This window comes from Balaenoptera musculus, chromosome 19 (genome assembly GCF_009873245.2).
Source record: "Balaenoptera musculus isolate JJ_BM4_2016_0621 chromosome 19, mBalMus1.pri.v3, whole genome shotgun sequence".
Taxonomy (NCBI): domain Eukaryota; kingdom Metazoa; phylum Chordata; class Mammalia; order Artiodactyla; family Balaenopteridae; genus Balaenoptera; species Balaenoptera musculus.
The window spans coordinates 13,865,862-13,892,934 of record NC_045803.1 but is presented as its reverse complement, the minus strand read 5'-3'; the positions used below and the strand labels follow the sequence as shown (position 1 = coordinate 13,892,934).

Here is a 27,073-nt window from a genome sequence, read left to right as displayed (position 1 = left end):
CTATTAGCATAAGGCCTGGCACATGATACAATAATATATGATGTGAAGACATTTGAAGCATCATGCTAGGTGTTTTTATATATATTCTTTCATTTCATTCTTACGACAAGCTTCACTGAGGAAGAAACTGAGTTACTTGCCAAAGGTCAACACAGCAAGTTAGTATCAGTAGGAGAGCTCTGGTTCAGCCAGGTCTCACTCCACAGTGCTGCTTGTGGATGAGGAGAGCTGACCTCCAGAGGCGCCTCCTATATGTGGGCTGCTTTTCACTGGGGCCAAAGAAAGAGTCCAGTGGACAGTTTTTCCTGGAACCTCTTAGCCAATTTTTGACTCCATTTCCCACCCTCCAGGGTTAGAAGATGCTTCTCAAGAAGGTTACTTGGTCTCTTAGAGACCAAGTATGGCAGCCATATTGTTGGACTATTTGAAAGACTTCACCATAGGGGTTCCCCTCTAGTGTCTTTTCTCAAAGGCAGGGAGTCATTTTTGGTCACTTATGTGAGAGACTAGAGCAGCAGATAGAGACTAGAGCAGTGGTGAATTCTCTTGTATGGGAGCAGTCAAGGCTTAAAGTTGAAACTTTAAGTGGTAGAAACCCAGCTCAAACTGACCTCAACCCAAAAGGAATTTATTGGTCCATGTAACTGAAAAGTCTGGGATGGGGAGGTGGGGTGGGAGGCTTCAAGCTAACTGGAGACAGGTCTTCAAATGATGTGAACAGGTCTCTCTTTTTCTCCCCTCTTTTGACTCTGCTTTCATCTGTATTGGCTTCATTCTGAGGTAGGCCCTCACTGTGAGGTAGCAGAAGTGGCAACCAGGAATATCAGGAGATGTTGTATAATCTGAGCAACCCTAACCAAGAACTTATTTTCCCCAATATTTCCAGCAAAAGTCCAGGGAGGCCTTTCCTTGGCCAGGCTTTACTCCATGTATGCTCCTAGATCCAAGAAAGACAGTTAATTCTCCAAAGGGAATTTAGGGGCCTGGTACCAGAAGATGGGCATGGATGTTTGGCAGACAAATCCACCAGAGTCCATCATAGTAATTTGCTACCACATTAAGATGTCTTCAAATAGTCAGGGCTGATGCCTCTTCCCTAGCCAATCTCACCAAGCCAGGTCTTCCTTTCTCACTGTTGCCAAGCACGCAGGAGAGGAGGTAGCTGGAGGCCTCTGGCTTTTTGATGGAAGAAGGCCATCCAGTCCTCCTCTCCAGTCACCATCCAGACCAAACACCCAGCATTCTTCTCCTGTCCAAAACATAGGAACACTTCCTTTAGGGATGATTTTTATTGAAGTATAGTTGATTTACAATGTTGTGTTAGTTTCTGGTGTACAGCAAAGTGAATCAGTTAAGTGTGTGTGTGTGTGTGTATTCTTTTTCATATTCTTTTCCATTAGGGTTTATTACAAGATACTGAATATAGTTCCCTGTGCTATACAGTAGGACCTTGTTGTTTTATCTATTTTGTATATAGTAGTTCGTATCTGCTAATCCCAAACTCCTAACGTGTCCCTCCCCTAATAGTATATTCTTAAAAGTGACTGTTTGTTACCTAAAGCCCCAGTGTTTCTTGAGGACTGTCCAAGCTATACTTGGGCACTAGATCCTCTCTACCAATCATGTTTCCTGAGCAGTGGGGTGGCTTAAACGTGTAGGACCTTCTCTAGGCCCTCGAGAGGGATGGTTATCGGACTTTTGGTCTTATCACAGTTTGTGTCTATCTGGTCTAAGGACTGCAGGCCACAGGCTTTGTTTGTTCTGTATAGTGGTTCATTGTTGCTCTTTTAATATGGATTATTTTCCAACATTTAAAAATAGGGGAATTTTATTTAAAAATCCAGATTTCTGGCTCCTCTTTAAAAATATATATAATAATCTAAGATCTAACAATACTGGACCCAAATTCCTACATGGCAGCAGTTGATTAGAGCTAAATAGTAACTTCTCCCTTTAGACAGGGTGTGTGCTTTCCAGCTCACCATAGTCCTCACCAGCCTGCTCCATTCAAAACCTGGCCTTGTAAGCATCATGTTTGAGATCCTGCTGTGTCCCAAGGCTTTGCTTCTAGCATTTGGCTCAGGGGAAGAAACTGGATTAATGTTCAGTCAACAGTTTATTTAGGGGGCACAGTGCTGTTGCTTGGGAAAAGTAACAACCCAGTAAAAGTGTTTATAGGAAAGAGTGTGCACAACTTTGGTCTGTTTGTGGATTTGGTCATCTTTTTGCCGTAAACGCTGTTGGCATAGCAAACCTCCCATCACAGTTGTTCCCTCTGAAATAGTAACATGTCCTTCTATCTTATGAGTTGCCACCCAGTGAAGGAATCCCTCCCACTCCCAAGGGATATTCATCCAGCCTCTGCTTGACCACTTCCAGCAGCCAGGGAGCTTATTACCTCCTCATATGGCAGCCAGTTCCATTCTTGGACAGATACATTATTTTAAAATTCTTCCTTATGTTGAGGCAGCTGCTGTCTCCTTGGGACTGAAAGCCACAAAATGCTGGAGCTGGGAAGGGAAACTGATTTTTTTCAGGCACATGAGCTACCACTCATCCATCCCGTATCCAGGGCAAACATTGATAATCAATCACATTACTCTTTCTCACTGAGCCAGAAAGTAAAATGCAGCCTTAATTTTTTTTTAATTAAATTTATCTTTAAAAATTACAAAAGTAATATGTGTTCATTTGCAACTAGTGAAATAGTACAAAGTTATATAAAGAGAGTGTTAATAATTCCTCCTTCTCTCCAAGGTAACCAATATGAACAGCATACACATTTCTCTACATACATACATACATAGACATTGACATATGAGATATTTAAGGGTTTTTGTATATGGCTCTTTTTTTTTTTTCATTTTACAAAAATGGCATCATTGTACATATTACTATGTACTTATGGACATCCCTCCATCATGGTAGTTAAAGATCAAACACTATACTTAGATATAAATACATTGTTTGTATGCTGCTATCAAGATCAAGCATATTTTTAATTACTACATAACATCCCCTTGTATGAGGTATGCTCCAATTTATTAATCATTCTCCATTGATGGATATTGCCATTGCTTCATTTCTTCAGTACCCTTCTCACTGCAGTGTTCCGGGCAGCCACTACCAATCGATTGGAGTTAGCCTGTGAGGTAAAACCCATTTGTCATGTCTGATCCAGTCTCGCTCCTTATCTCACACATTCTAGAGAAGGGAAGCAGAGTAGCTCAAAGATTAAAGTGACAGAGTGGCTGGGGCAAGACTAGAACTGAATTTTCTTGACTTTCAACATTTCCCGTATCTCATGTTGCCTCTCACTTAGAGCCATCTACCCTGTTTCTCCTCTGGAGTAAATAAACAAATCTAATTCTTCTTCTGTGTGCTATGCCTTCAGGTATTTGAAGTCAGTTATGCCATTCCTCCTGAGTCTTCTCTTCCCCAGGGGAAATTTCCCCAGTGCCTTCAAATTTTTCTCTTAGGGCAAGGTTTCCAAATCCCTTTACCATCCTTTGGGCGATTCCTTCTATCATCTTCTCCCCAGGGGCTGTAGAAGTCCCAAGTGTGGCTTCCATGCTCACTTTCATTTATTCATTCAATAAATATATATTGAGCACCTTCTAAGTCCTAGTCACTGTTCTGGGCACTGCGCAACTATATAGCTTGCATTTGTTGGGAAGAGAGAAACAACAAACAAAGATAAGATGATATCTGAGGGTGCCAAATTATATAGAATAAATGAAATAGCATTAATATAATAGAGTGACAGAGAGAAACTCCTTAGATTGGATGGTCAGGGAAGATCTCTCTGAGGAAATGACACTGAGCTGAGACCTGAGTGACAAGTAGAAGCCAGCCATGCATAGGTCTGGGGGAAGCCATGGATAGGTACAAGTGAACAAGAACTTGGTACACAGGGAGGTTGGAGGGGCCACCAGAGTCTTGCAGGGAGCCCTGTAGGCATTTTATTTAAATGCAGTAGGAAGTCATTGGAGGGTTTTAAGCCAGGGAGGCAACATTTGATTTGTCTTTTGAAAAGATTTCTGGGAGGCTTGTTTAGCTGGGAGCAAGGTTTCATTCCCCCCTCACACACTTTCTCTTGTTTCTTATATCCAAAGGGATTGACAGCCAGACCAGTTTGCTCTGTTCAACTGTCCCACTGAGGATCTATTGAGGTGAGTCACAGCCATTGTCAGGTGTACCTCAACAGCCCTCCTCAGCAGGAGCATGGACATTCAGGGAGATGGCAATAGCTCCCTAAAACCTAGCCCAGCAGGTTCAATGGGTCTTTGTATGGAGTTCTCAGTCCTCTTGGCAGCCAGAGGGAGATGGAGCCAAATGTGGTTTGGGGATGGAGCCAAGAGCACTGGTTGCAAGAGAGACAGAGGGGAAATGTGAGTGGAGACCTGGAGCAGGAGACACTTAGAAAAAGCCTTAAGAGTAGTGTCCAGAAACCAGTCAACTGAAGAATAGGCCTGTTGTCTGCCCAGTTGACACAGCTCCTGTGTAGTTCCTGCCTGCTAAAGGAATTTGGACACTTTCTTGCTTGGGAGTTTTTAACATCTGATGTGTCGCCTTCTCAGGTTGGTATCCTCTTGGCTCTTAGGAGTCTGAGTGACAAGCTGCCATCTCTGGGAGCCAAGGGGACATCGCAACCTAGAGGACCTGGGTCAGGAGTAGCCTTCAAGGGAATGAAGAAGAAGTGAGAGATTCACTTCAGAACAGGGATAGGTGGGATCTTAGAGATCGGAGTGGGAGAGCTGGGTTGGAACAGATGAGATCCCCCCAGCACGTTGGAGATCTCTGAAAAGGACCTCTGCCCCTACGCTCAGGCACCCAGTTACTGATCAGTTAGCTATCCACATACCTGAGATCTCCACCAGGGTCACCACACACCTGTATCCTAGCCTTGTGGGTCTTAGCTTGAAATAATACAAAGAGTCCATAGGGTCCTTTTAGCAGGCGAGCAGTCACTCTGCCCAGACCCCTGAAGGAGGTGACCAGAGACCAGCAAGGAAAGGGCATGTGCTCAGCATCACATGTCTGCTTAGTCATGTCACCTGGGGCCAGGTCTCCATTAATTCAGATATTTTGCCACAGTGTGCAGTGTCTCCTATTTCCCATCTAGAATATCTTGGCAACTTACTCTCTGCTTTAAATCCACTTCCTTTGGCCCTGTGACAGCCAGACCTGAGGGGAAGCATCTTCTCCTTTGTCTGGGTCTCTGAGTCCCAATCAAGCCTTTTCTCTGGATCTGGAGATTGGAGGGAGAGTTGGTTTAGTATCTGGTTAGCTTCATCTTTCTCCCAGGAGCTCGGCAGAGTAGGTGCCCTGAAAGAGGAAGGCCTGAGGCCTCCTTACCCCTTCAGCCCACACTCACCAGGCCAGTTCCAGCCCCTTCATTCTCTCTGACCTCCTTGCTTCCTTTTCCAGGAGCCTGGAGAGGAGTGGCTAGACCAAGACCTCCCCCGATGTGAGCAGGTGTCCTCCTCCCTGCACCACCCATTGCCACCACGCCAGGGAACATCCTCAAGCCCTGGCCCTCAGGGGAGAGGTAACAGGAGCCCGCAGCCGAGACCATGTGACGGCGCTGGCCCTTGCCACCGCCGTCCCCCCCACCCTGGCCCCAGGCCTGGCACCATGATGTTCCGAGACCAGGTGGGCATCCTCGCTGGCTGGTTCAAGGGCTGGAATGAGTGTGAACAGACAGTGGCCCTGCTGTCACTTCTGAAGCGGGTCACCCGCACCCAGGCCCGCTTCCTACAGCTCTGCCTGGAGCACTCACTGGCGGACTGCAATGACATTCACCTGCTGGAGTCGGAGGCCAACAGTGCTGGTGAGTCTCCAGAGATGGGAGCACAGCAGGAGGGAGACCTGGAACAGGAACAGATACCAGGTGTCTGAGGAGGCCTACCCAACAATGGCACTAAGAAATGTGGGTTCTAGGCTTGCTGGTAGGGGAGGAGTCCCTGAGCTCCCAAGTTATCATCATGGCTCTTCTGGGGCTTTGTTGCCAGAAATCCTCAGACATGGAATGGGGGACTCCTGGGGGAGTGCAGTGCAAACTGGAAACTACCCGTAACAGAAGAAGGATCACGTAGGGTGGCTTGTCTGGGTGGCTAAAAGGAACAGACTAAAGTCATTACCTATGAAAGGGGGACGGAAGGTGAGCATTATTTCATTTCTCAAGCTATGGGACATCAGACCTAGGAGGGAATTTTAGAACTCTTCCAAAATTCACATGTCATCTTATACTGTTCTTTATCCCCTCAAAGGTAGGTTGCTCCTAAGGCATAAACAGCTTCAAGAGAGTTTTGAATTTAGATATAGTCCGTATCAGTTTCCTGAACACTCAGTAGAGAAGTGCTCTTTGTCCCACGAAGTTGACATTGTGACGGGTGAGCTAGGCTTCTCTAGAACCTCTCCCTCAGGCCCCAGGTATAGCTAGGAGTCAGTCCAGAGAACCATCTCAAGGGGCACTGCTGAAGCCATTCTGGCCTTCTGGGCCTCCACAAGGCTGGATGGAGAGGTGTTGACCTAGGTGACGGGTGGGAGTGATGGAGGCCAAAGAAGAGGGGGAGTATGTGCACCTGAAAGCTAGCTGGGGAGGGGACCCCAGGACCCCATGTAGCATGTGTCCAAACCTTTCCCATGTTCTTCCTCAGGGTAACAGTTCACATTGAGTCCCTACAACAAGCCAAGTACTGGTTTTACTTGTATAGTAACTTTGAAAACAGTGTTCTTTGGTGGCTCTAGAGTCGGACTGTCGAGGTTTAAATCCCAGTTGTGTCACTTGCTGTATAATCAAGTAACTTCACCTTTCTGAGCCTTGGTTTCCTCATCTTTAAAATCAAGATGATAACTGTGTTTCTGGGTTAGTTACGACCCCTCTGAGAACAGTGCCTGGCATGTAGTAAACATTCAATAAATGTTAACTGTTATTTTTATTGTCAGTAACTCGTTTAGTCCACACAACAACCTCATGAGAAAGGTAGTGTTGTTGTCTCCATTTTATAGGTGAGGAAATCAGCATGGGCTGCTAGGATTGGGATTTGGGGACCCCCAGAGCTGCTTCCTTCCTCTTCTCAGGCCTACCCGTCTTAGCAGCAGTCACCTTTATTTTTCTGAGTTTTTATGTACAATTCACAGAAGCACCATGGCTGTAGAGGAAGACAGTTCCTCAGGCCAGGAATCATCAGCTTAAGTCCCTGTCTCGCAGACAGTGAGCAGCGGGAACCCAGCTTGGCTCCAGCAAGCTCAGACCTCAGCCATTTCACAACTCTCCCATCCTCCCCACCAGGGAGGGTTCCCCTCTGCTCTGGCACCAGGGCAAGGGTTCTGGGGTTGTGGTATGGCTCTGCCCCTAGCGTGGGGGCTCCTTTGGGGCGGGCCAGTGTCTTAAGAAGCTTGGTCACACATCCCCACCACCCCACCCTGAGCAGGGAGTTGGGTGAGCACTGGGTGCCAATCCTGGCTATATATCAGAATCACACTCGTGCTTACTGCTGTTTATTTATTAGAGCATTTTTAGTTTTTGCTTTTGTTTTCAAAATTTGTGGTAAAATCAAACCATATGAAAGGTAAAAAGTGAGGTCCCCTTCCAGACTTCCACGTTCCCAATTTGTGTATGTTTTATGAGATATTCTGTGCATGTATGAGCACATACAAGTTCTCCCTCCAGCTTTTTCATTGTTTTGATTGTTTTAGCACACAGAACATTGCACATATTAACCAATTTGCTTTTTTCACTTAACAGTATAACTTGAAGATCATTCCATATTCAGCACATACGTGTATACCTCATTGTTGTTAATGGCTGCTTGATTGTAAGAATAGTAAGGTAACAGAGCCTGACCTGTGTATCAAGCAGTGCTTTACCTTTATTACTCGTAACCCTCACAACAGCTCCGTAAGGAAGGTCTTATAACTCCCCCATTTACAAACAAGACTGAGGTCTGCAGAGATTAGTGGCTTGCCCTGGGTTGTACAACTGGTCAGAAGTGGAGCTGGAATTTGACTTTAAATTTCTTCCTCTTGATCAGTAGGCTCTACTGCATGGTATGTTTGGTCTTACTCTTACAAGCAGTGCTGTAATGAGTACCCTTTAAGCATCTCTAGGATAAATTTCTAGAATTCTGTGGGACTGCTAGTTTGAAGTTATGTACGTTTAAAGTATTTGTTGTTACCACACTGCCCTTGAAAGACATGGTACACTTTATACCATGGTATACTTTATGCCTGAGACGCATCTCAGACAGTTTACATTAAGATTTTGTGGTTAATACCTGTCCTTGAGAACTGCTGTGGAATGACTTGACTAGTGAATGAATATATGAATCAAGGTCTTTAGCCATAGCCCTGTGTCAGGTGGTGAGAAGAAAACAAGTTGGTACTTAGGTGGATGGAGAGTTAGGGAAAACTTAAAATGAGGGAAGAGAGGGAGGGCCATGGTGTGTTCCAGAGTCAGCAGGAAGCCTGCCAGGATTAGAGCAGAGCATGACTGGAGAGAGAAGTGATCACAGAGGTAAATCCTGTGGGGCCTTGAACGCCTCTTCCTAATAGACATGGGGGCTCCAAGACTGTGTCTCCTGTCTCCCTCCCAACCTCAGGTAGAGCAGCTGCCCTGCCTTATCTGTGAAGGAAGGAGCTGCTTCCTGGGCTTGGAGGCCTGCATCCTTTTGGAGGGCTTGGAGGAGCTCTGCATCCTCTGTTCATTACGGCTTTCCCATCCCACTGTGCTTCCCAAATTTGCATCATCACAGTCACCTGATGGGGGAGAATGTGACCTAAAATCCAGATTTCTGGGCCCCCAACCCAGACCCACTCAATCAGAGTCCTGCGAGGATAGGCCTCGGGTAGTGGGTACCCAAGTTCTCCTGCTGACCAGGCAGTTTGAGAGATGATACTCTACTGATGATTCATTTGTCATGGGACACGAGAATAGGAATCAGGACATCCAGGAGTTCTAGATCAAGCTCTGCCACTGACACCTTTTGTGACGTGGGCCAGCCCCATCCCTCTTGGGCCTGAGGATTCACTAGACAGTACGGGGATTGTTCTAGATACTCTCCAAGTACATCAGTAGCCCTTAGTATTTTATGGGGTGGGCCCCTCAGCAAACCTGTCCCTCCTTCCCACCAAGATGCACACTTACCCCACAAACCAAATCTTCAGTTCAGTTGGTCTACCAATTCTGGATAAGGGTTGCCCATTACAGGGTCTGAAGCTCTTCTTCAGCTTTTCAGATCCCGTCAAGCCAGGAGGGCCGAACAGTGAGGCAGATCCTCTGCCTTTTTCTGGGTTTATACTCCATGTCCCACCCATCCAACCCTGCTACTTCCTTCAGTTCTCCCAGGGAGACCCTGGGTTCAGGTTTGGGTCAGAGCTGCCTACCCACTCATCTCCTTCTCAGAAGGGGCCAGGGAATGCAGAGAGCTCAATCTTGGTGAGTGGGTTCCAATGCTGGCTTCATGTCAGAGTCACTTTATAAAAGGAACCTGAGGCCTTGGTCCTATCTCCAGAGATTTTGGTGTTTTTTAAGCTCCCTACTTGACACTTGTGTGCATCCAGTGGAGAACTACTAGTCTTGATGCTCTGACACTTGATTCTGGGTGGGCCCAGGAAGGTGGTGAGGGTACTGTCACATGACCTACTGGGAGTGGAGAGTAGGGGGGCATGGAAGAGGCTCTGGTCTGGGCTGTCCCTTCCTCTCAAGCAGCTAGGAGGGTGTAGGGAAGTCCCCCAGCCCAGGCAGCCAGCATTGGTTTCATGGAAGCAGAGTCTGAGATAAAACCTGGGAACAGAAGAGCAACACCCAAGGGTCTCTGGAACAGGGAAGGAGAAGCCCCAGGTTTCCCCTTGTCATTATCCCTGTTCCTTCTCTCAGTGCAGTCTTCCCTACCTACTTGGAGCTATTACAGTAATCCTACAACCCACCCCACTTCCCATGCTGACTTGGACCAGAAGGGTGGGGCCGGGGAAGCTGAAATCTCCTTCCCTCCCTGGTCCTATAGCTTCCTGGGCCACATTTCCTGCATTTCTTCCCTCCGCCTGTCCTCTGAGTCAGAGTCCCCATATCCAGCAGGTTTAAGCCCTGCCCTCTCTGGCTCATCGAATCTGGGTGGGGAAACCGAGGTCAAGAGGGGGCTGTGGGTGAGTGAGTCACCCAAGCTCAACTCTAATGCCTCCACCCTCCCCTTTCAAGCTCTACTAACACAGTTCATCCATCAAAAATGTGAGCCCCCTTGCCCTCCCCTATGTTTGTGTGAGATGGGATGAAGCATAGAGGGGCATGTTTGGAGCCAAAATGCATCCCCTCTGGCTGGTGCCTCAGGCTGCCACGATTGTTGCAACAGCCCAGCATGTAAAAATGGATTTGCTCTTATGGCAGTCTCCAAGATATATTTGGCTCCTGTGACTTGCCAGCACCCAGGGTCATGACCTACTTAGCTCTGGTCACCTGGCCAAGGAGGGCACTCATATGCAGTCTCCCTCATCCTCTATGGAGTCCAGGTTTGCAGCTTGCTGAGCAGCAGTCATTGACATCACGGCATTCCCCAGTCCCCTCCCTCATCCGCCCACCTCCAGAATTTCATCATTGCTTGTTGTGCCTCTAGCTCAGAGGAACTAGAGATGTGTCTGTTTTTGGTAAATAACTGCATGAAATTCCCCACCCCTGTGGGGAATCTGAAGGGGGAGACCCAGATGTGCCCTCCTGTGTGAATTGCTCCCTCCAGCCCCGAAATAGCGTAGGCTTTAGATCTTCAACCATCAGCAACGACAATAATAGTTGAAATGCATGGAGCACTTAACACAGATCAGGTGCTTTGCACGATTGTCTCATTGAATCTTTACAACAACCCTGTGATATAGGGGCTTTTAACTGCCCCCATTGTACAGAAGAGGAAACCAAGGCTCAGAGAGGTTTAAAGGACTGGCCCACAGTTATGTTGAGCTACGTCTTAGAGGCAGAGCTAGATTTTGAATCCAGGCAAGTTTGCCAGTTGAACTTGTACTGTTTACTCAGTATACTCTGCTAGGACATGAGACAGAGAGACCTGAGGTCAAGGGATCCTAGACAGGGCACATTATACACACACAAACACCACTACCTTCCAGGGGACCATCAGGGTTCAGCTGTGCAGGTATTCATTGGGTCCCTGCTGTGCCTCAACTCTGGGCCAGACTTTTCTGCCCTGGGCAGGAAACTAGAAGTTCCATCCCTACCCGTCATCTGCAGCCCCTGCTGGGCTCACCCCAAGGGGCCTGAGGCTGTGCAGATTCCTTGGACCAGTTCCAGTTCTCACTGATGCTTTCCAGTGATGGGAGGCCCACCCTTCCCAGTTCACCACTGTACAGACACATGAACACACATTTCCCTAGGGTCAGCCTCCATTCTTCCAAAACCACTCTCCCCTTTCACTGCAGTAGAACAAGGTCCTTCATTGAGCCCAACCCTTGGGGCTCTTCTGTCATGTCCCCTGGCAGTACCAGAGGAGAAGCTGTGTCCCTTAGCCCTGGCAGTACTCTGGTGTGGGGGAGGGACTAGACAAGGCTTCTCTCTGTCCCAGATGCCTCTGGCTACCCTGCAAGGCCTAAACAACAGCGATTGAGAGCATCAGGGTAGGGCTAAAGGGGTAGGCCAACTCTGCTGGAGGAGAAGGGAGAAAAACACCAATCGTTGAGTCACATACTGAGTGCTTACTATGGGCAGACTCTGTCAGGTGCTTTATATTCATTGTCTCCCTAAATCCTCTCAGCAGCCCTGTAATCCCTCTTTTACAGAGGAGGAGGCATATTGCCCAGGCAACTGTACCACACAGCTGGCATGCAAGTCCTTAACTTTCTGTCCCTAATCTTCAATCACTATATTTCTTCTTCCTTCTCATCAAAAACTGAAAACTCAGGGACTAAGTCAGGGAAATGGAGTACCAGGGAGGTCCTTCCCATGTGATCCAGTGCCAGATGGAGGTGGGAGAGCTCAAAAGGTGAAGGCTCCCTGAAGTCAGGAAGGCTTATCCCACCTTGGAAAGATCTTTAGATATGGAGCTGACCTAAGAGATAGCTTCATGGTCATGGGGAGCTAGTTCAGGAGAAGATGGATGGAGGGGATGAGGTTTCCTAGCCTTGTGTGGCAGGTCCTGAAAGGGATCTGGAAAGCCAGGGACAGGGGGAAGAAGAAGATATGCGGCATTGGAGAGATAGTAGAGGGTTGTGGGTAAAAGTTCCTCCCAGTTCTCGAGGCAGAGAGACCTGGGTTCAGATCTTGGCTCTGTCACCTTGGACGTCACCTTCCCAAATGTATTTTCTCATCTACAAGATGGGGATGCTAGAACAAGAGTTGAGGTGAGGATGAAAGACGGTCATGTTCTTAGCATGTGTCTGGCTCAGAGTAAATGGTCAGTAAATATCCATTATTACTATTATTGTGTAGTATTACTCTTCGTTCTGTTTTGGCAAGTACTGTGGGCATAACATGACTCTGAATAAATGGATGAACCCTTGAGCACTTTAACAGGGGTTCTCTAGGAAGCTTGGGGCAGAGAGGCCCAGGCAAGAAAATGTGCACTTACATGGCCAGGAGTTGAGAGGTGTATGTGTTTCATTTTCTTAGAGCTACAAATGTAAGAATTAGTTATGTGAATTCCCAAGCCATAGATTTCCAGACAGGTCATTAAGGGAAAGAAATGTGTGAAAAAGCTATTTCTCAGGTTTTTATGCAAGGCTCCCAGTGGCCAGGTGTCCGGTCTGTAGTGTGGCCAGAGAAGACCAGAGGTCCTTGGAATATTAAGCCTTAAGGAAATTGGGTTGAGACACCATCAGAGGCAGAGGGATCCAGATCGGGGCTCACCTGAAATCCAGATGGCTAGAATTCTGAGGCCCTCCTTCTATACGTGCCCATTCCCAGGCTCTCTGTTTCCTGGTCCGGGAGTTGGCTTATGCCTTGAGAACCTCTGTGGGTATTCAAAAGGAAGGAGCCCCTGTAAGATATAATAACCATGGTGTTAGAAATGACAGCTGATGTTTACTGAGGACTTACTTTGTGCCCTACTTTGTGCTTTGGTCTTAACTCATAGCAACCATGCCAGGTAGGAATGATTGTGAGCCCCACTTTACAGATAGAGAAAGTAGAGCTCAGTGAAGTGATCACATTTACATCAGTAAGTAGGAGAGGAGGGACATAAGCCACATCACTGCCTGTTCTTTTTCATCACCCACCCCTCTGGGGTCCTAGCTCTGTTAGGTTAGAACCAGCTCCTTTGTCCCTTTCCAAGACCTCACCAATATCCCAGTAACTCAACTCTCAGAACTTCCATGTTAGGTGTTTGAAAATCATTACCGTGGCTATAGATATGACCTCAGTTGCCCAAGAGTGAGGGCAGAGTTGGTTCCAGTCTTTGATCATTGTCTCTTTTCTCAAGTATTAGTATACTTTGTCCCTTTCCCTTGCCCCATCAGCATTACCTGCCATCCTCCACTCCATTGAGCTAGTCATGGAAGTGGTAACAAGGTTTTCAAGGAGGACAGTCAGTCCTGTAACAGTTCCTTCCTGAGACCTCCTTTTTTTTTTTTAATATTTATTTATTCATTCATTCATTCATGCTGTGTCAGGTCTTAGTTGCGGCATGAGGAACCTTTAGTTGCAGCATTCAGGCCCTTAGTTGCGGCATGCGTGTGGGATCTAGTTCCCCGACCAGGGATCGAACCCGGGCCCCCTGCATCGGGAGCGTGGAGTTTTACCCACTGGACCACGAGGGAGTACCGAGGCCTCCTTTATGTGGCTAGCTTGGGGCCTTATTCTTGGGGAGCTCACTTCTGGGTAGAGAGAGGAAGCCTCACTCATCTTCACAGGACAGACAGGCCCTCAGACGATGGGATGGGAAGGAGACATCACCAGATCACCAGGGCGTGGAGTAGCCACAGAAGGCTTCCTGGAGAAGGGCAGATGTAGGCAATCCCTAAAAGACTTAGAATTTGGATAGGAGGAAGGAGACTGTTGCAGGCTAAAGCCTTGAATCTCAGCCTGAGTATGGAAGCTTGGATGAATATGGCATGGAGGGAGCCCCAGGGAGGATGGGGATATCCTAAACCAAGTCTTTATCTGGAGGAATAGGAGGTGGGGGAGTGCCCGGGAAATGAAGGTGATGTTGGGCTAGGAGCTCTTGAACTTGAGTCCATTGGTGCTGGTTGCCATTATACGCTCCTGGTCAGGAACATGATATCCTGGTGTGCTTTAGGAAGATCACTCCATCTGGGTGTATGGGATGAGTTGGAAGGGGAGAATCTGGAGGCTGAGTCCGGTTTAAAAAGCAACAGTAAGCATTTATTAACTATGTTCTATATGCCAGGCCACTTTCCATTCTTTATTAACTCCTTGAATCTCAGAGCAACACTGTGAATTGGGTACTGTAATTATCTTCAGAATTTTTCAGGTGAGGAAATCAGTGCTCTGTGAGGTTCAGGTGACAAAGGTCCAGCTAGTGAGTTGGGGAGTCCAGACCATCTGATTCCAGAGCCCAAGCTTTTTTTTTTTTTTTTTTTGGCCAAGCCATGTGGCATGTGGGATCTTAGTTTCCAGACCAGGGATTGAACCTCTGCCCCCTGCAGTGGAAGTGCAGAGTCCTAACCACTGGACTGCCAGGGAATTCCTGAGCCCAAGCTTTTAACCACTGTATTCCATTGTCCTCCAAGTCAGGAAAGAGACTGTTTTGATAGTCAGGGGAAAGCAGGTACAGGCCATGAAGATAGAGTGGGGATACAGCAAGAAGAGCAGGCCTGGGGGCAGCAGGAGGGGCTCAGATTCCAGAGTAGCAAGTTTGGCTTATTAGGAGTCATAGCAGGTTTCTGAGAGTGGGAGTGATGGAACGAGAAAAAAAATTACTCTGGAAGCAGGCTGAGTGTGTTAGATATCACCTGTATGAGGGACAAGGTCGAAGTCATGAAAGGAGAAGGGAAATGAGATTGGAGCTGAGGGAGCAGGCTATAGGCACCTCTCCTGGTTTTATGGGAGTCCCCCACCCTGGCTCCCCTGACATTCCCTCTTGTCCCCTCTGCAGCCATCGTCAGCCAGTGGCAGCAGGAGTCCAAAGAGAAGGTGGTGTCCCTCCTGCTGTCCCACCTACCCCTGCTTCAGCCAGGCAACACAGAGGCCAAGTCGGAGTACATGAGGCTGCTGCAGAAAGTGCTGGCCTACTCGATTGAGAGCAATGCCTTCATCGAGGAGAGCCGCCAGCTGCTCTCCTATGCCCTCATCCACCCGGCCACCACGCTGGAGGACCGCAATGCGCTGGCCCTCTGGCTGAGTCACTTGGAAGAGCGGCTAGCTAGCGGCTTCCGCACCCGGCCTGAGCCCACCTACCACTCACGCCAGGGCTCGGATGAGTGGGGTGGCCCTGCAGAGCTGGGCCCTGGGGAGGCAGGACCAGGCTGGCAGGACAAGCCACCCCGGGAAAATGGACACGTGCCCTTCCACCCACCCAGCTCAGTGCCGCCAGCCATCAACAGTATTGGGAGCAACGCAAACGCAGGTGAGGAGGTGGGAGTCCGGGAGGCCATGCCTACTTGAAAAGGGTCGGACCGGGCTCTCTCTTCACTCGCTCTGTGTCCCTGGGCAAGTCACATAACCTCTCTGGGCCTCAGCTTTATGAGACAGTGCAGAGGTTGTGAACTGGCATTGCCAGAGCCATTCCTGACCTGCAGACATGTTTTATTGAGCTCAAACTCAACAAAACTTTGGTTTTTGTTTTGTTATGTTTTTAAATAAATTTGGTGATGTAAGGAATTGGGAATTTTCTCCTAAAAATCCGGATTTTCAGCTTCTCTTGAAAAGTCAAAAGATCTGGCAACTCAAGGCCTGTATTCCTGGTGGCAACCGTAAGATGGAGTTGAATATTGGTCACCGCCTTCAGACCCTGCACATGTGTCCCAGTCGGCCTCTGCCCCTACCATCCCACTTTGGGCGTGTGTGATAACTGCCTGACTCCAGTTATAGACCATCATAATTTGAGGTCCTTTCCAGCCCAGACATTCTGGATTTTTGTATCTGGCTCCAGCTTACAGACTCATTTCTGAGAAATGTATGTTTGTAAGCCTGTTCATATAAGATGTAACTCATGCTGCAAGGCATTAGTAATAGTAGGTAACATTGTTGAGCATTGACTGTGTGCTAGATACTTTTTTATAAGCACTTTTCAGGCATGATCTCGTTTAATCCTCATCACAACAATATTATTAGCCCCATTCTGCAGATGAAGGCGCTGAGACTCAAAGAGACGAAGTCTTGTATTCAAGGTCACAGAACAAGTGGTGGAACTGGCCAGGGTTTAGACCCAGGCAGTCTGATACCAGAGCTTGCCTCTGACCGCTGTGCCATCCTTCAACTAAGTGGTCTCTTAGTAAGCACCCCCAGAGGCTGGGGTGAACGGGAGGAGCTGGTATTCCAGTGAGTTTTTGAAATATTAGTTGAAATGAACAGTATAAGGGAGAATGGCATTTCCAAGGATTGATGAGGTGACAGGACCTGACTGAAAGCAAGAAGTTTCCAAATTTAACCTCAAGGTGGCCGGCCCCTTTTTGCAGGCACTGGTTAAAGCAGGCCAGGAGAGGGTGGCGGTGAAATGTTACCTGTGCCAGTGGGTGGGGTGAACCCTGGGTCTTCATTGCCCAGCTGTGTGGCACCTGGTACATATCAGTTACCCCTGAGCCTCTTTCTTCCCCAGCTGAATATGGATATCCTGGTCACCTGCCTCCTTCCCAGATGCTGGCAAGAATCAGGGAAGATAGAGGGGGTAGAAGGGCACTTCGGGAGCTCTAGCAACCCAAAGTGTCTTGGACCTTGTTTTCTAGTCTCAGAGCATGACAGTTTCTGGGTCCAGGTTGGGAGGGTATATTAATAATCATAATTCTAGCTAAAATATATTCAGCGTTCAGTCTTTGCCAAGAGCTGTTCTGAGAAGTTTATACTTATAAATTCATTGGCTGAGTCACAGAAGAGTCACTTGCCCGAGGTGGTGTAGCCAGAATTTAAATCCAGGCGGTCTGGCTCCTCAGCTCATATTCTTTATTACTGTGCTACACTGCCCCCACCTAAAAGTGACCCTCCCGAAGATGCCTATCAAGGGGAGGGGTCACCCATGCAGGGTGCCCATACATTCCTTCCTCCCCACGATGGGGACAGCAGCTTTAGAGGACCAAGCTGGAACAATGTTGAATAGGGGATTTGAACCAGAAGAGGAATTGGGCATTCCAGATAGAGGGCACAGCATGAATTGAAGGTATAGGGCTGTCAAATTGGAGGGGACAGTATGCAGACAGGTCTGGCTAGGATGGAGAAGTGCGAGCAGTTAAATGAGTAATAGCAGTAGCAAATATTCATGTTTACCCTGTGCCAAAGACTTCACATGGAAGTGGAGACAGAGGGGGAAGATGAAGTGACTTGCCCAGGATCATGAAGTTAATAGATGGCAGAGCCAGAATTTGAACGCAGGTCTGTCTTGACTCTCAGATCTCAGTATGTTAGGGCCACATTCAGAGGGGGCCTTGAAGGCTAGGATGAAGCTTTTCAATTTCAATTTCAAGCAGTTGCAGGAAACAGGAAGCCATTAAACTATTTTTGAGTGGGGAGCAAGGATTGGCCTGTAAGGGCAGGCAGGGTGGGTTTGGGGTGCTGCCAAGGACAGGCCAGGGCTTCTTGGAGAGTGTGAGGCCCTGGATGTCTGGCCGGCATTCCTGTTTTTATGGTTCTCATGCTGTGGCCAGCCTCCACCCCAGTGTGGGTCCAAAAAGGGCTCCTCAGGAACTGCACAATCGTTCCAATCGGGATAATTTCCAGTCCTCTCAGCCTCGCCTGCCCGCTTCTTGGTTGAGAAGGGAGGAAGGAGGAAGCCAGGAACACCAAGACAGGCAAAAAAAAAGGCCTGTGTTAAGGGTTACCCAGCACCTCCCAGGGCCCAGAGGGTGACATCTTCTAGGAGTCCAGAGGCTTGGAGGAGCCCCTTGCAGAGAACCCCAGAAGTCACAGATAGGGGGAGGAGGCTAGCCTTAGTGGGTGGGATCAATGCACTGCCCTCTCCCTCAGGTGACTTCTGGCTAGGAGCATAGATAACTGTCACAGATGAGGGAAGGTGCTTTGGGGGCCTGTACCAGGCTGGTTGTCCTTCTGAGGCTGGGTGTCAGTGTAGCACTGGCAGGAACCCCAGCCTTTCCATCAGAATCAAGGCTGGGGTTCTTCTGTCTCTGCCTCTCAACTCTTTGTGGGAACTGGGGCAAAGGACTTCAGTTCCCCAGGCCTTGATGTTCTCACCTACCCAGGGTGAGGCTTTTTGGCTTTGTTTCCTTTTCTTTTTTGACTTGGGATACTTCTAGATTTCCTGTGTCAAGCTCAGAGGCCCCCTTAGCACCCTTAGGATGGTGGGTGCCCTCCTTTTGGACTTAGTGAAACTTTGAAAATTCCTGTGTATCTTGCCCTGACCTGGAGGTACAGAAATGATGGGACAGGCTTGCTGCCATCCTGCAGAAGCCCAGAGTCCAGTGTGAGGCAGGCTAGTGAAGGGAGCAGTAAGTGCTGGACTTGAGGTAGCAGCACAGGGGCCCAGGGAACGCAGAGGAAGGAGTCACAGAAGAGGGAACATTTGAGCCAGGAGTGAAGGCTGAAGTGGCTGGCAGATAAGGGTGGACGAGCGGTGAACTAGGGGGAGGGAATAGCACGTGTAAGGGTCTGGAAGCTCATGGGAACCTGCCCTGTCCTTAGAATGGTTAAAAATCAAGTTGGATCCTTTTTCCTATCTCAGGAATGGGATGGATGGAGGATGCGAAACATCCTGTGGATGAGGGCCTGGATTCACCCTGATTTGGGCTCAGTATAGGAAAAATCTTTGGGAGGTGGTGAAGCCCAATAACAGAGATGTTGAGGAAGCAGTTCATGTACTTCATTCACTTACTTTGCAAGTAGTTGTGAAGAACCTCCTCTCGTCGAGGCCCCATTGTAATTACTGAGGATACAATGACGTTTAAGACAGGACAGGGCCCTGCTGTCACAGGTCCTGTAGGAGGGGCGTACAGTTAATAAGTGAACAAATAACTAGATAAGGTCATTTCAAGATGTGATAGGTGCTGTAAGAAAGATAAGACAGAGTGATATGATAGGGGGTTGGTGGGGGACAGCTACTGCTGACTGAGGGTTCAGGGAAAGCCTCAGAAGAGGTGATTGTTTGAGATGAGACCTGGGGGAGCCAACTGCTAAGATCAGGAGAACAAGAAGGGCGATCAAGCACAGAAGTCCTGAGGCTGGAACAAGCTTGAATGTTCCAGGAACAAATTGGGGCGGGGGTGCAGCAAAGGCTAGAAGGGCTTGAACCAAAGGGGTGAGTCATGGGAGGTGAGAAGTCAGGGGTGTGCAGGGCCTTGTAGGTGTCGGGGGAAGAGTTTGAATTTTATTCTCAGTGTGAAGGGAAGCTACAGGTAAGATTTAATCGGGGACTGACTGGGTCAGATTTGCATTTTTAAGAAGGATCAGTGTGGCTGCTGTGAGTTGACTAGACTGTAGGGGACAAGGATGAAGGCAAGAAACCGGCGAGGAGGTTGTGACAGTAATTCCAGCTAGGGACGCCAGTGACTTGGCCCAGGGTGCTAGCAGAGGAAGTGGAGCGGTTCAGAGAAGTGGCTGAGAGCTTGCTGATGGATTGGGGGGTGGAGGAATGAGGGAACCAGCAGTACCTGGTAGGTGGTTCCCCTCAGACCCCAGGGTCCCTTCCTCTTGTTGGATTCCAGGGCTGAGCTGCCATCCATGGCACTGACCAGGGGGGCACGGTCTCCTGTGGTCAGATCACCAAGCCTGACCTCTTGCCTCTCTCCCCCTCCGGCCAGGTCTCCCCTGCCAAATCCACCCCAGCCCGCTGAAGCGCTCCATGTCGCTCATCCCCACGAGCCCCCAGGCCCCTGGTGAGTGGCCGAGTCCAGAGGAGCTTGGGGCCCGGGCTGCTTTCACCACGCCCGACCACGCACCCCTCTCGCCCCAGAGCAGCGTGGCCTCCTCTGGCAGCGAGCAGACGGAGGAGCAGGGCTCCAGCCGGAACACTTTTCAGGAGGACGGCAGTGGCATGAAAGGTACAATGGGGGAGAGTAGCACTAAGACCCTCCTCAAGAGGCTTCCGCAGAACTTACAAGGACAGAAGAGAGCTTGTAGCTGCCTCCCCACCTGTCCTGTCCCTCCCCACCCAATTCTTCTTCTCCCCACCTCCACCCCCGAGAAGGGGACAGGTCTGAGGAGAGTGTACAGGCCCTGCCCTTAGGGCTTAAGACTGAGCAGAGGGACCCCCACAGGTCCCAGTCTGATGGGGGAAAAGCCCCTGCCCTCAGGCACACCAGTCTGACAAGAAAGCCAGGACACAGAGGTAACTGATGGAATAGAGGTTCCAGGAATACTTTTAAAGACATCAGAGGTCGTCCTAGTACACATCCAACCCAGCAACTCAGGAAGATCGGGTGTTCTGACCAGGGAAGGCCACCTGGAAGGGTCTGGCTGGACAGAAGAAGGTAGCTTATGGACCCTTGGCTTCTCCCTACCTCCTTCCAATTTTCTACAGCTTTTAAGGCTGCCTATGATTTATGCCTGGTCCTTCCCCACAGCTGTCACCAGGGCCAGATTCCTGATCTTAGGCCCTCCCTTCTTTTCCACAGATGTGCCCTCGTGGCTTAAGAGCCTCCGCTTGCACAAGTACGCGGCCCTCTTCTCACAGATGAGCTATGAGGAGATGATGACACTGACTGAGCAGCACTTGGAGTCTCAGGTGAAGCCGAGGGGACCATCAGGGCGGGGTTGGGGGCAGTACCATTTTGACATTACCCTTGCGGCCCGAGCCTCCTCTGTCTCTTTGGGCCTTGTTGGGGCACCTTGAGTACCTCAGCCTCCCATTTCCAGCTTCCTATCCCCTTCTGCCCTACCGCAGAATGTCACCAAAGGTGCCCGCCACAAGATAGCCCTGAGCATCCAGAAGCTGCGCGAGAGGCAGAGTGTCCTCAAATCCCTGGAGAAGGTGAGGACCTGGTATCCCCATCCAAGGCCAACTGGCTACCCAGTGGTGCTAGTGGCTGAAGTCTCTGGGTCAGCCTTGCTGCCCGTGTGGCCCCCACCTCGGGACCTCCCCAGCCCTAGGGAACCAGGGTCCAGGGACCAAGTGCAGGTCGGATCACAGGGCTCACTTGCTATGGCTAAGCTAAGAGGCTCTCCTCCCTGTCTGTCCTGGCCTGTGTCTCCAGAATCTTGTTTGTTGACTCAGCCCCTCTCTTCCATTTTACTCTTCCATTTCTAACAGCTCTTTCTGATAGAGCAGAGTGTCTCCCCTGTGTGCATGATCTCTCTTTCCAGTTGTTTCTTATCCGCTCACTCTCCTTACACATCTGCCTTGATTTGCATCCCTTTTTCCCTTTCCCTGCCACTTACCTTCTGGTTTTTGCCCCCCTTCAGTGTCTGAGTCCAGATCTCTGGGTCTGAATCTGGTTCCATCCTCGGTGGGACCCTGAGGCCCCACCTTCTAAGCTCTGTGGGACTCTACCTTGAGTGGGGGAAGAGGGAATGTGTATGTACAAATGTGTGTGTTTGTGCATGTGTGTGTGTGTATGCTCTGGCAGTGCCCTTACCTGCCTTCTCTGTGTGCTGGAACCCAGGGTACCACCAGCTCTCTGCAAGGACTGTTTGACCCCACATGTATAGTCAGTCATTCTACGTAGTTCTGGGGGTTGGCATGTGACCTAGGCTGTGTCTTCCCCACTCAGGATGTTCTGGAAGGCGGGAATCTGCGAAACGCTCTGCAGGAGCTGCAGCAGATCATCATCACCCCCATCAAGGCCTACAGTGTCCTCCAGGCCACTGTGGCTGCCGCCGCCACCGCTACCACCTCTACTGCCAAGGACGGGGGCCGGGGGGAGCCGCCGCTGCCAGGTGCAGAGCCTCCCCTGGCTCACCCTGGCACAGACAAGGGCAGTGAGGCCAAGGACCCTCCAGCTGCAGAGGGCTACCCCCCTCCACCAGCTCCAGCTCCCACTGATGGCAGTGAGCCAGCCCCGGCTCCCGTCGCTGATGGAGACATCCCCAGTCAGTTTACACGGGTGATGGGCAAAGGTGAGACCACCCAGGGCCCAGCAGGAAATTCTGGGGCAGGGTGCCAAGTGAACCCAGGCATCAAAGGTCAAATTCAATTTAAATGATGGAAGCAAAACTTTTCAAAGCACTCTGGGGATTAGAGCACTACAGAGAGTGGCTAAGACTGAGATGACAGGGCCCCTGCCCTCGGGTGCGTCCAGGCTGATGGTGGGAGACAGCCCTTACCCTCAAAGTGTCTCCAGCCTGAGCAGAAGATGGGACATTGTGTATTGTGTCAGTGGAAACTGCATACAGTAAAGAGTGAACAGATAAGGCGAATCCGTTGGTTCTTTCAGAGGGGACTGAAGTCCACGGGATGGGTATGGTGAAGCTCTTAATGGGCTCGCCTTTTCCTAAGGCAGCACAGTGTAGGCAACTTTACACTTGGGTTTAAGTTGTTTTTTTAATAAGTTTGTTTTCCTTTTTTTTTATAAATTTATTTATTTATTTATTTTTGGCTGCATTGGGTCTTCATTGCTGCGCACGGGCTTTCTCTAGTTCTGGCGAGCGGCGGCTATTCCATTTCGGTGCACAGGCTGCTCGTTACGGTGGCTTCTCTTGTTGCAGAGCACGGGCTCTAGGTCGCGGGCTCCAGTAGTTGTGGCGCACGGGCTTAGTTGCTCCGCGGCCTGTGGGATCTTCCCGGACCAGGGCTCGAACCCGTGTCCCCTGCATTGGCAGGCGGGTTCTTAACTACTGCACCACCAGGGAGGTCCCAGGTCTAAGTTCTTTTAGCTGTGTGGCCTGGGACAAGTGACTCAACCTCTCTGAGCCTCAGGCTAAAAATGCCTACATTGATGAGACTGTTGCAAGACTTAAAAAGGAGAAAAGGTGTCATTGACTTCACATCTGCTTTATGCCAGGCACTATGGTGGGCACTTTATATATCCTCGTGATAAGCCAGGTACAGTGCTTGGCACATAGCTAGTGCTCACCCAGCATGAATTTCCTGACCCACCTTCTGTGCCACCCAGCTGGGCCAGGGAAGCTGGAACATGGCAGAGGGCGTGCTGGTAGCTAACCTCCTGCCCTTTCCCATGTCCCCAAGTGTGCACCCAGCTGCTGGTGTCCCGACCAGACGAGGAGAACATCACCAGTTACCTCCAGCTCATCGAAAAGTGCCTGACTCATGAGGTGAGGCCTTGTTTAGGGGTCCCAAGAAGGGAAGGACTGCCCCATCACTCTCAGGACCGACATTCCTTGTATAGCCAGTAGGGCCCTGCCTGACTGGCACCTGCCCACCTCTCCAGCCCTCATCCTTCCCAGTGTTGGGTTCAGTGGATGCCCCTGAGCACTCATTCTTAGAGCCTTAGTACATAATCCTCTGGGGAGTAAGTCCCCCTCCCATCTGCTGGCCCCTCAGATCTCAGTTGATACGTCTGTATCTCAGGGATGCCTTGACCAGCCCCTCATAACATCAGGTTTCTTGTGCCTCCTGTGCTTCTCCCTCACAGCATTTATCACTGTTGTGAATGCGTGTGTATCTTCTCCCCAACTAAACTGTAAGCTCCGTGAGCACAGGTCACCTCTGTGTCCCAGCATTGACCAGCACAGGCAGTTGATAAATATTTGAGTAAATGGATGGAAGGCAAATGTGAAAGAAGCACACACACCCCTTTCACCCCCCTAATTCTAGGCTTTCACGGAAACGCAGAAGAAACGGCTGCTGTCCTGGAAACAGCAAGTGCTGAAGCTCCTCCGGACCTTCCCGCGCAAAGCCGCACTAGAGATGCAGAACTACCGGCAGCAGAAAGGGTAGGCGGGCGGCCAGGGCACAGGGACTTCCCTCCCTAGGCCCTCGCTGGTTGAAAGATAGTGCTTAGAGGGGTGATTGCGTTCTGGGCTGGGAATCCTGTTATACTCATTCAGTAACTGGGTGTCTTTATATAAGTCACCCAGTGAGGACTTTGCCGTAAGAAAATCAGGTGGTCCCTGATTTTGCATTAGAATAGAGTGCTGAGCTGGCAAAACCAGCACATGTCCCCATAGCTGGCCCCTTGCCTGTCCCTTGTTCTCCTCACCTGTGTGCAGAGGGCTCTGAAGTCCCTTCTCACGCCAGACAAACAACAGAAATATTGCGCTTGAGAACTGAAGTTCGGAGAACTACTTCGAGTGGACTTGAGGAAACCTTCGTACACTCCCCATCTCCATCCTGGGAGTACCCTTGGGGCAGGAGGAGACAATGTACAGGGCAGGGACTTGGACAGGGAATCCCTGCTCAGAGCAGATCTGTGTTCTGTCCACCCATGGGGGCTGCGGGGGGGTGTGAGGAAGAGGTGAACAGATGGGCCCCATCCACCTAAACTGACACCCTGCCTTCTGCTCTCTCACAGCTGGGCATTCGGCTCCAACTCACTCCCCATAGCTGGCTCTGTGGGGATGGGGGTGGCCCGGCGGACCCAGCGGCAGTTCCCAATGCCTCCCCGGGCCCTTCCGCCTGGCAGAATGGGCCTTCTGAGCCCCTCGGGCATTGGGGGCATCTCCCCTCGACATGCCCTCACCAGCCCCAGCCTTGGGGGCCAGGGCCGACAGGTGAGCCAGCTGGAAGCAAAGGACCTGGCACTTCTGGGGTTGGGGTGGTGGTGCCTGAGATATGTGTCCATATCTTTGTGTCTGGGCCCAGCATAGAGGGGAGGGGACGACTCTGCCAGCTCCACCACTCCTGGGTCTGGGCCTCTTCCCCGCTCACCCACTGCTTTCTCTCTCCCATGCCACATGCAGAACCTGTGGTTCGCCAACCCTGGAGGCAGCAACAGCATGCCCAGCCAGAGCCGCAGCTCTGTGCAGCGGACCCACTCGCTCCCGGTCCACTCGTCCCCCCAGGCCATTCTCATGTTCCCTCCAGGTACAGTGCCCACCCTTAGGACTCGACCTCAACAGCACCCTTAGCTGGCCTTTCTTTTCTCTTCTGGGTCTTGTACACACTATCCCTTGCATGTGTTCTGTCTCTCTGTCTTTCTGTCTGTCTTTCTCCCCCTCCCTGTCATCTTCTCTCACTCCTTATTCCCACCCCACCCCCATCTCTATCTCTCTCCCTCCCTGTGTCATAATCTTAGTGTTCATACTGGTCTCCGTCCCCGTCTTCTTCGAGAATCATTAAGTACTCAGTGTGGAAGGGTGGAGGGGATGAGACAGTCACAGCAGCCAGGTGTCTATAGAAGGGAGTCCTGCCTATCAGTCCACTGGCATTCTTTCAGGAGCCAGGTGACCAAGCAGGAACCAGTAGACTTCAGCTCTTGGAACGGGTTCTACACTAAAGGGTGGAAGGGCTGTCTTCCCCTCTGCTCACAGATCAGCCTAGAGATGGGAGATTAGAATGAGGGCAAAGTGGGCAAAAGGGAGGTTAGAGAAGCGCTAGCCCTGCCTTGCTCAGTAAGTCAGGGGTGATTCCCTGTGCCAGGCCTGCTGCTGGGCAATGAGGCTGCAGAAGCAGATAAGGCTTGTTTGGAAAGGGCTGCCTCTAGAGAGAGCTTAGATTTGCCTGTGACCCTAAACTCTTAATGTCACAAATAGCCAAATCAATAGGGATTCTTTATGAGATGCAAACTGCCATCTGTGGGAGGCAGGAGACCCCATTTGTCCTGTTCATCCTAGCACAGGGCTTGGCACGTGGTAGGCATCTGTAAATGATATTAAATGACTAGATGGATGAATTACAGGAGTAAAAAATGAGAACAGTTCTTTTCACCAGTGTGCCGTGTGCTAGACTGTGTTGTCAGACAGCTTTCCTGCACTGTTGAATGAAATCCTCCCAACTGCACATGTGAAGGCACTGATATTATTCCCATCTTATTAGTAATGAATCTGAGCCTCAGAGAGGTGATTTGCCCAAGGTCAAAACTTTTTTTTATTAAGGAGAGACAGTTAGATGGTCTGACATGGCTCATGGGTTCAGAGGGGAGGTCGTGAGAGGTGAGGCTGGAGCGCGAAAGAGCAGGGTCTTCTAAACCTAGGTAAAAAGCTCAGAGTTCCTCCTGAAGCAGTGAGGAGCCCAGGAAGGGTTTTAAGCAGTGGGTGGTGTCAGGTCTGCCCAGGGATCTAGTGGGCTCTTGCCCAGGTGCCAGAACAGGAGGCCCTTTGAGAGACTGTATGAAGACCAGCCCCCATGGCTGCTGTCCAGATTTGCCCTGCCTGCTAGGCCTTCCCCAACAGCATCCTGCCAGAGGAGCGAGTCCAGGTGGGAGGGAAGGGTTCTAATTAAGCTTCTGCACCAAGTACAGAGCAAGTCATCAGTCAGGGAGCACGGGGCTGCCCAGTGCTCAGGGCAGGTGCCCTCACTGTGCCCAAGGGAACGTGTAGTGTGTCCAGAATAGTCGTGGCCTCCAAGCAGCTCCCCCAGCTTTACATTACTTCCTGTCAGCCTTTCTCTGTGTTGCCAAGCCTCTGCCCTTGCCATCATCACCTCTGCCTGCTTAGTGGCACTCCCAGGCCTGTCTGTCCTTCAACTCTGCCCAGTCATACCTTCCATCCAAGTGTGTGCATGTCTTACATTCTCTGTGTCTCTGTCTCTTGCCTTTACTTTCCCTCCCTCCCTCCCTTTCCCTCTCGTTCCCCTCAGCCTCTCCCTCATGCCAGCCTTTGTCTTCGTGACTACCTTTCACCCCAGTCCAATCCTTACTGCTTCCATTCTCCTCTCTCCCACCCAGACTGCCCGGTCCCTGGGCCTGACCTGGAGATCAATCCCACTCTGGAGTCTCTGTGTCTGAGCATGACAGAACACGCCTTGGGTGGTGAGCATTTCCTCTTTCCCTGACCCAGCTCCCACCTACCCACCAGCGTCTCCACCTCTGAACTGAGCAACTCAGAGTCATCCTGAGGGGTCCCCAGGGGAGGCCGGACTCCAGGGAGGGCCTGACTGGGATGACAGGCTACCTGAGCACCTTTTCTTGGGCCTCCCGCCAGCTCCTGACCTTCCTCCCTTCCTCCCTTTCTCCCTTT

At 50.2% G+C, this 27,073-nt stretch overlaps 1 protein-coding gene across 5 annotated transcripts in view; it reads left to right on the top strand.

The window, feature by feature from the left end:
• SAMD4B (sterile alpha motif domain containing 4B) overlaps positions 1-27,073 on the top strand; it is a 37,170-nt gene that overhangs the window by 7,841 nt on the left and 2,256 nt on the right. For 4 of the 5 annotated variants that reach the window (XM_036832162.1, XM_036832163.1, XM_036832164.1 and 1 more), the window contains 12 exons: positions 4,116-4,172; positions 5,431-5,833; positions 15,054-15,524; positions 19,861-20,100; positions 20,674-20,783; positions 20,943-21,029; positions 21,769-22,114; positions 23,184-23,269; positions 23,772-23,890; positions 24,469-24,667; positions 24,857-24,980; positions 26,782-26,865. In XM_036832162.1, coding sequence (XP_036688057.1) covers positions 5,638-5,833; positions 15,054-15,524; positions 19,861-20,100; positions 20,674-20,783; positions 20,943-21,029; positions 21,769-22,114; positions 23,184-23,269; positions 23,772-23,890; positions 24,469-24,667; positions 24,857-24,980; positions 26,782-26,865 — 2,062 coding nt within the window. In that variant the 5' untranslated portion in view covers positions 4,116-4,172; positions 5,431-5,637. The remainder of the gene's footprint in view (positions 1-4,115; positions 4,173-5,430; positions 5,834-15,053; positions 15,525-19,860; positions 20,101-20,673; positions 20,784-20,942; positions 21,030-21,768; positions 22,115-23,183; positions 23,270-23,771; positions 23,891-24,468; positions 24,668-24,856; positions 24,981-26,781; positions 26,866-27,073) is intronic. The other variant, XM_036832166.1, reaches the window with a different exon arrangement.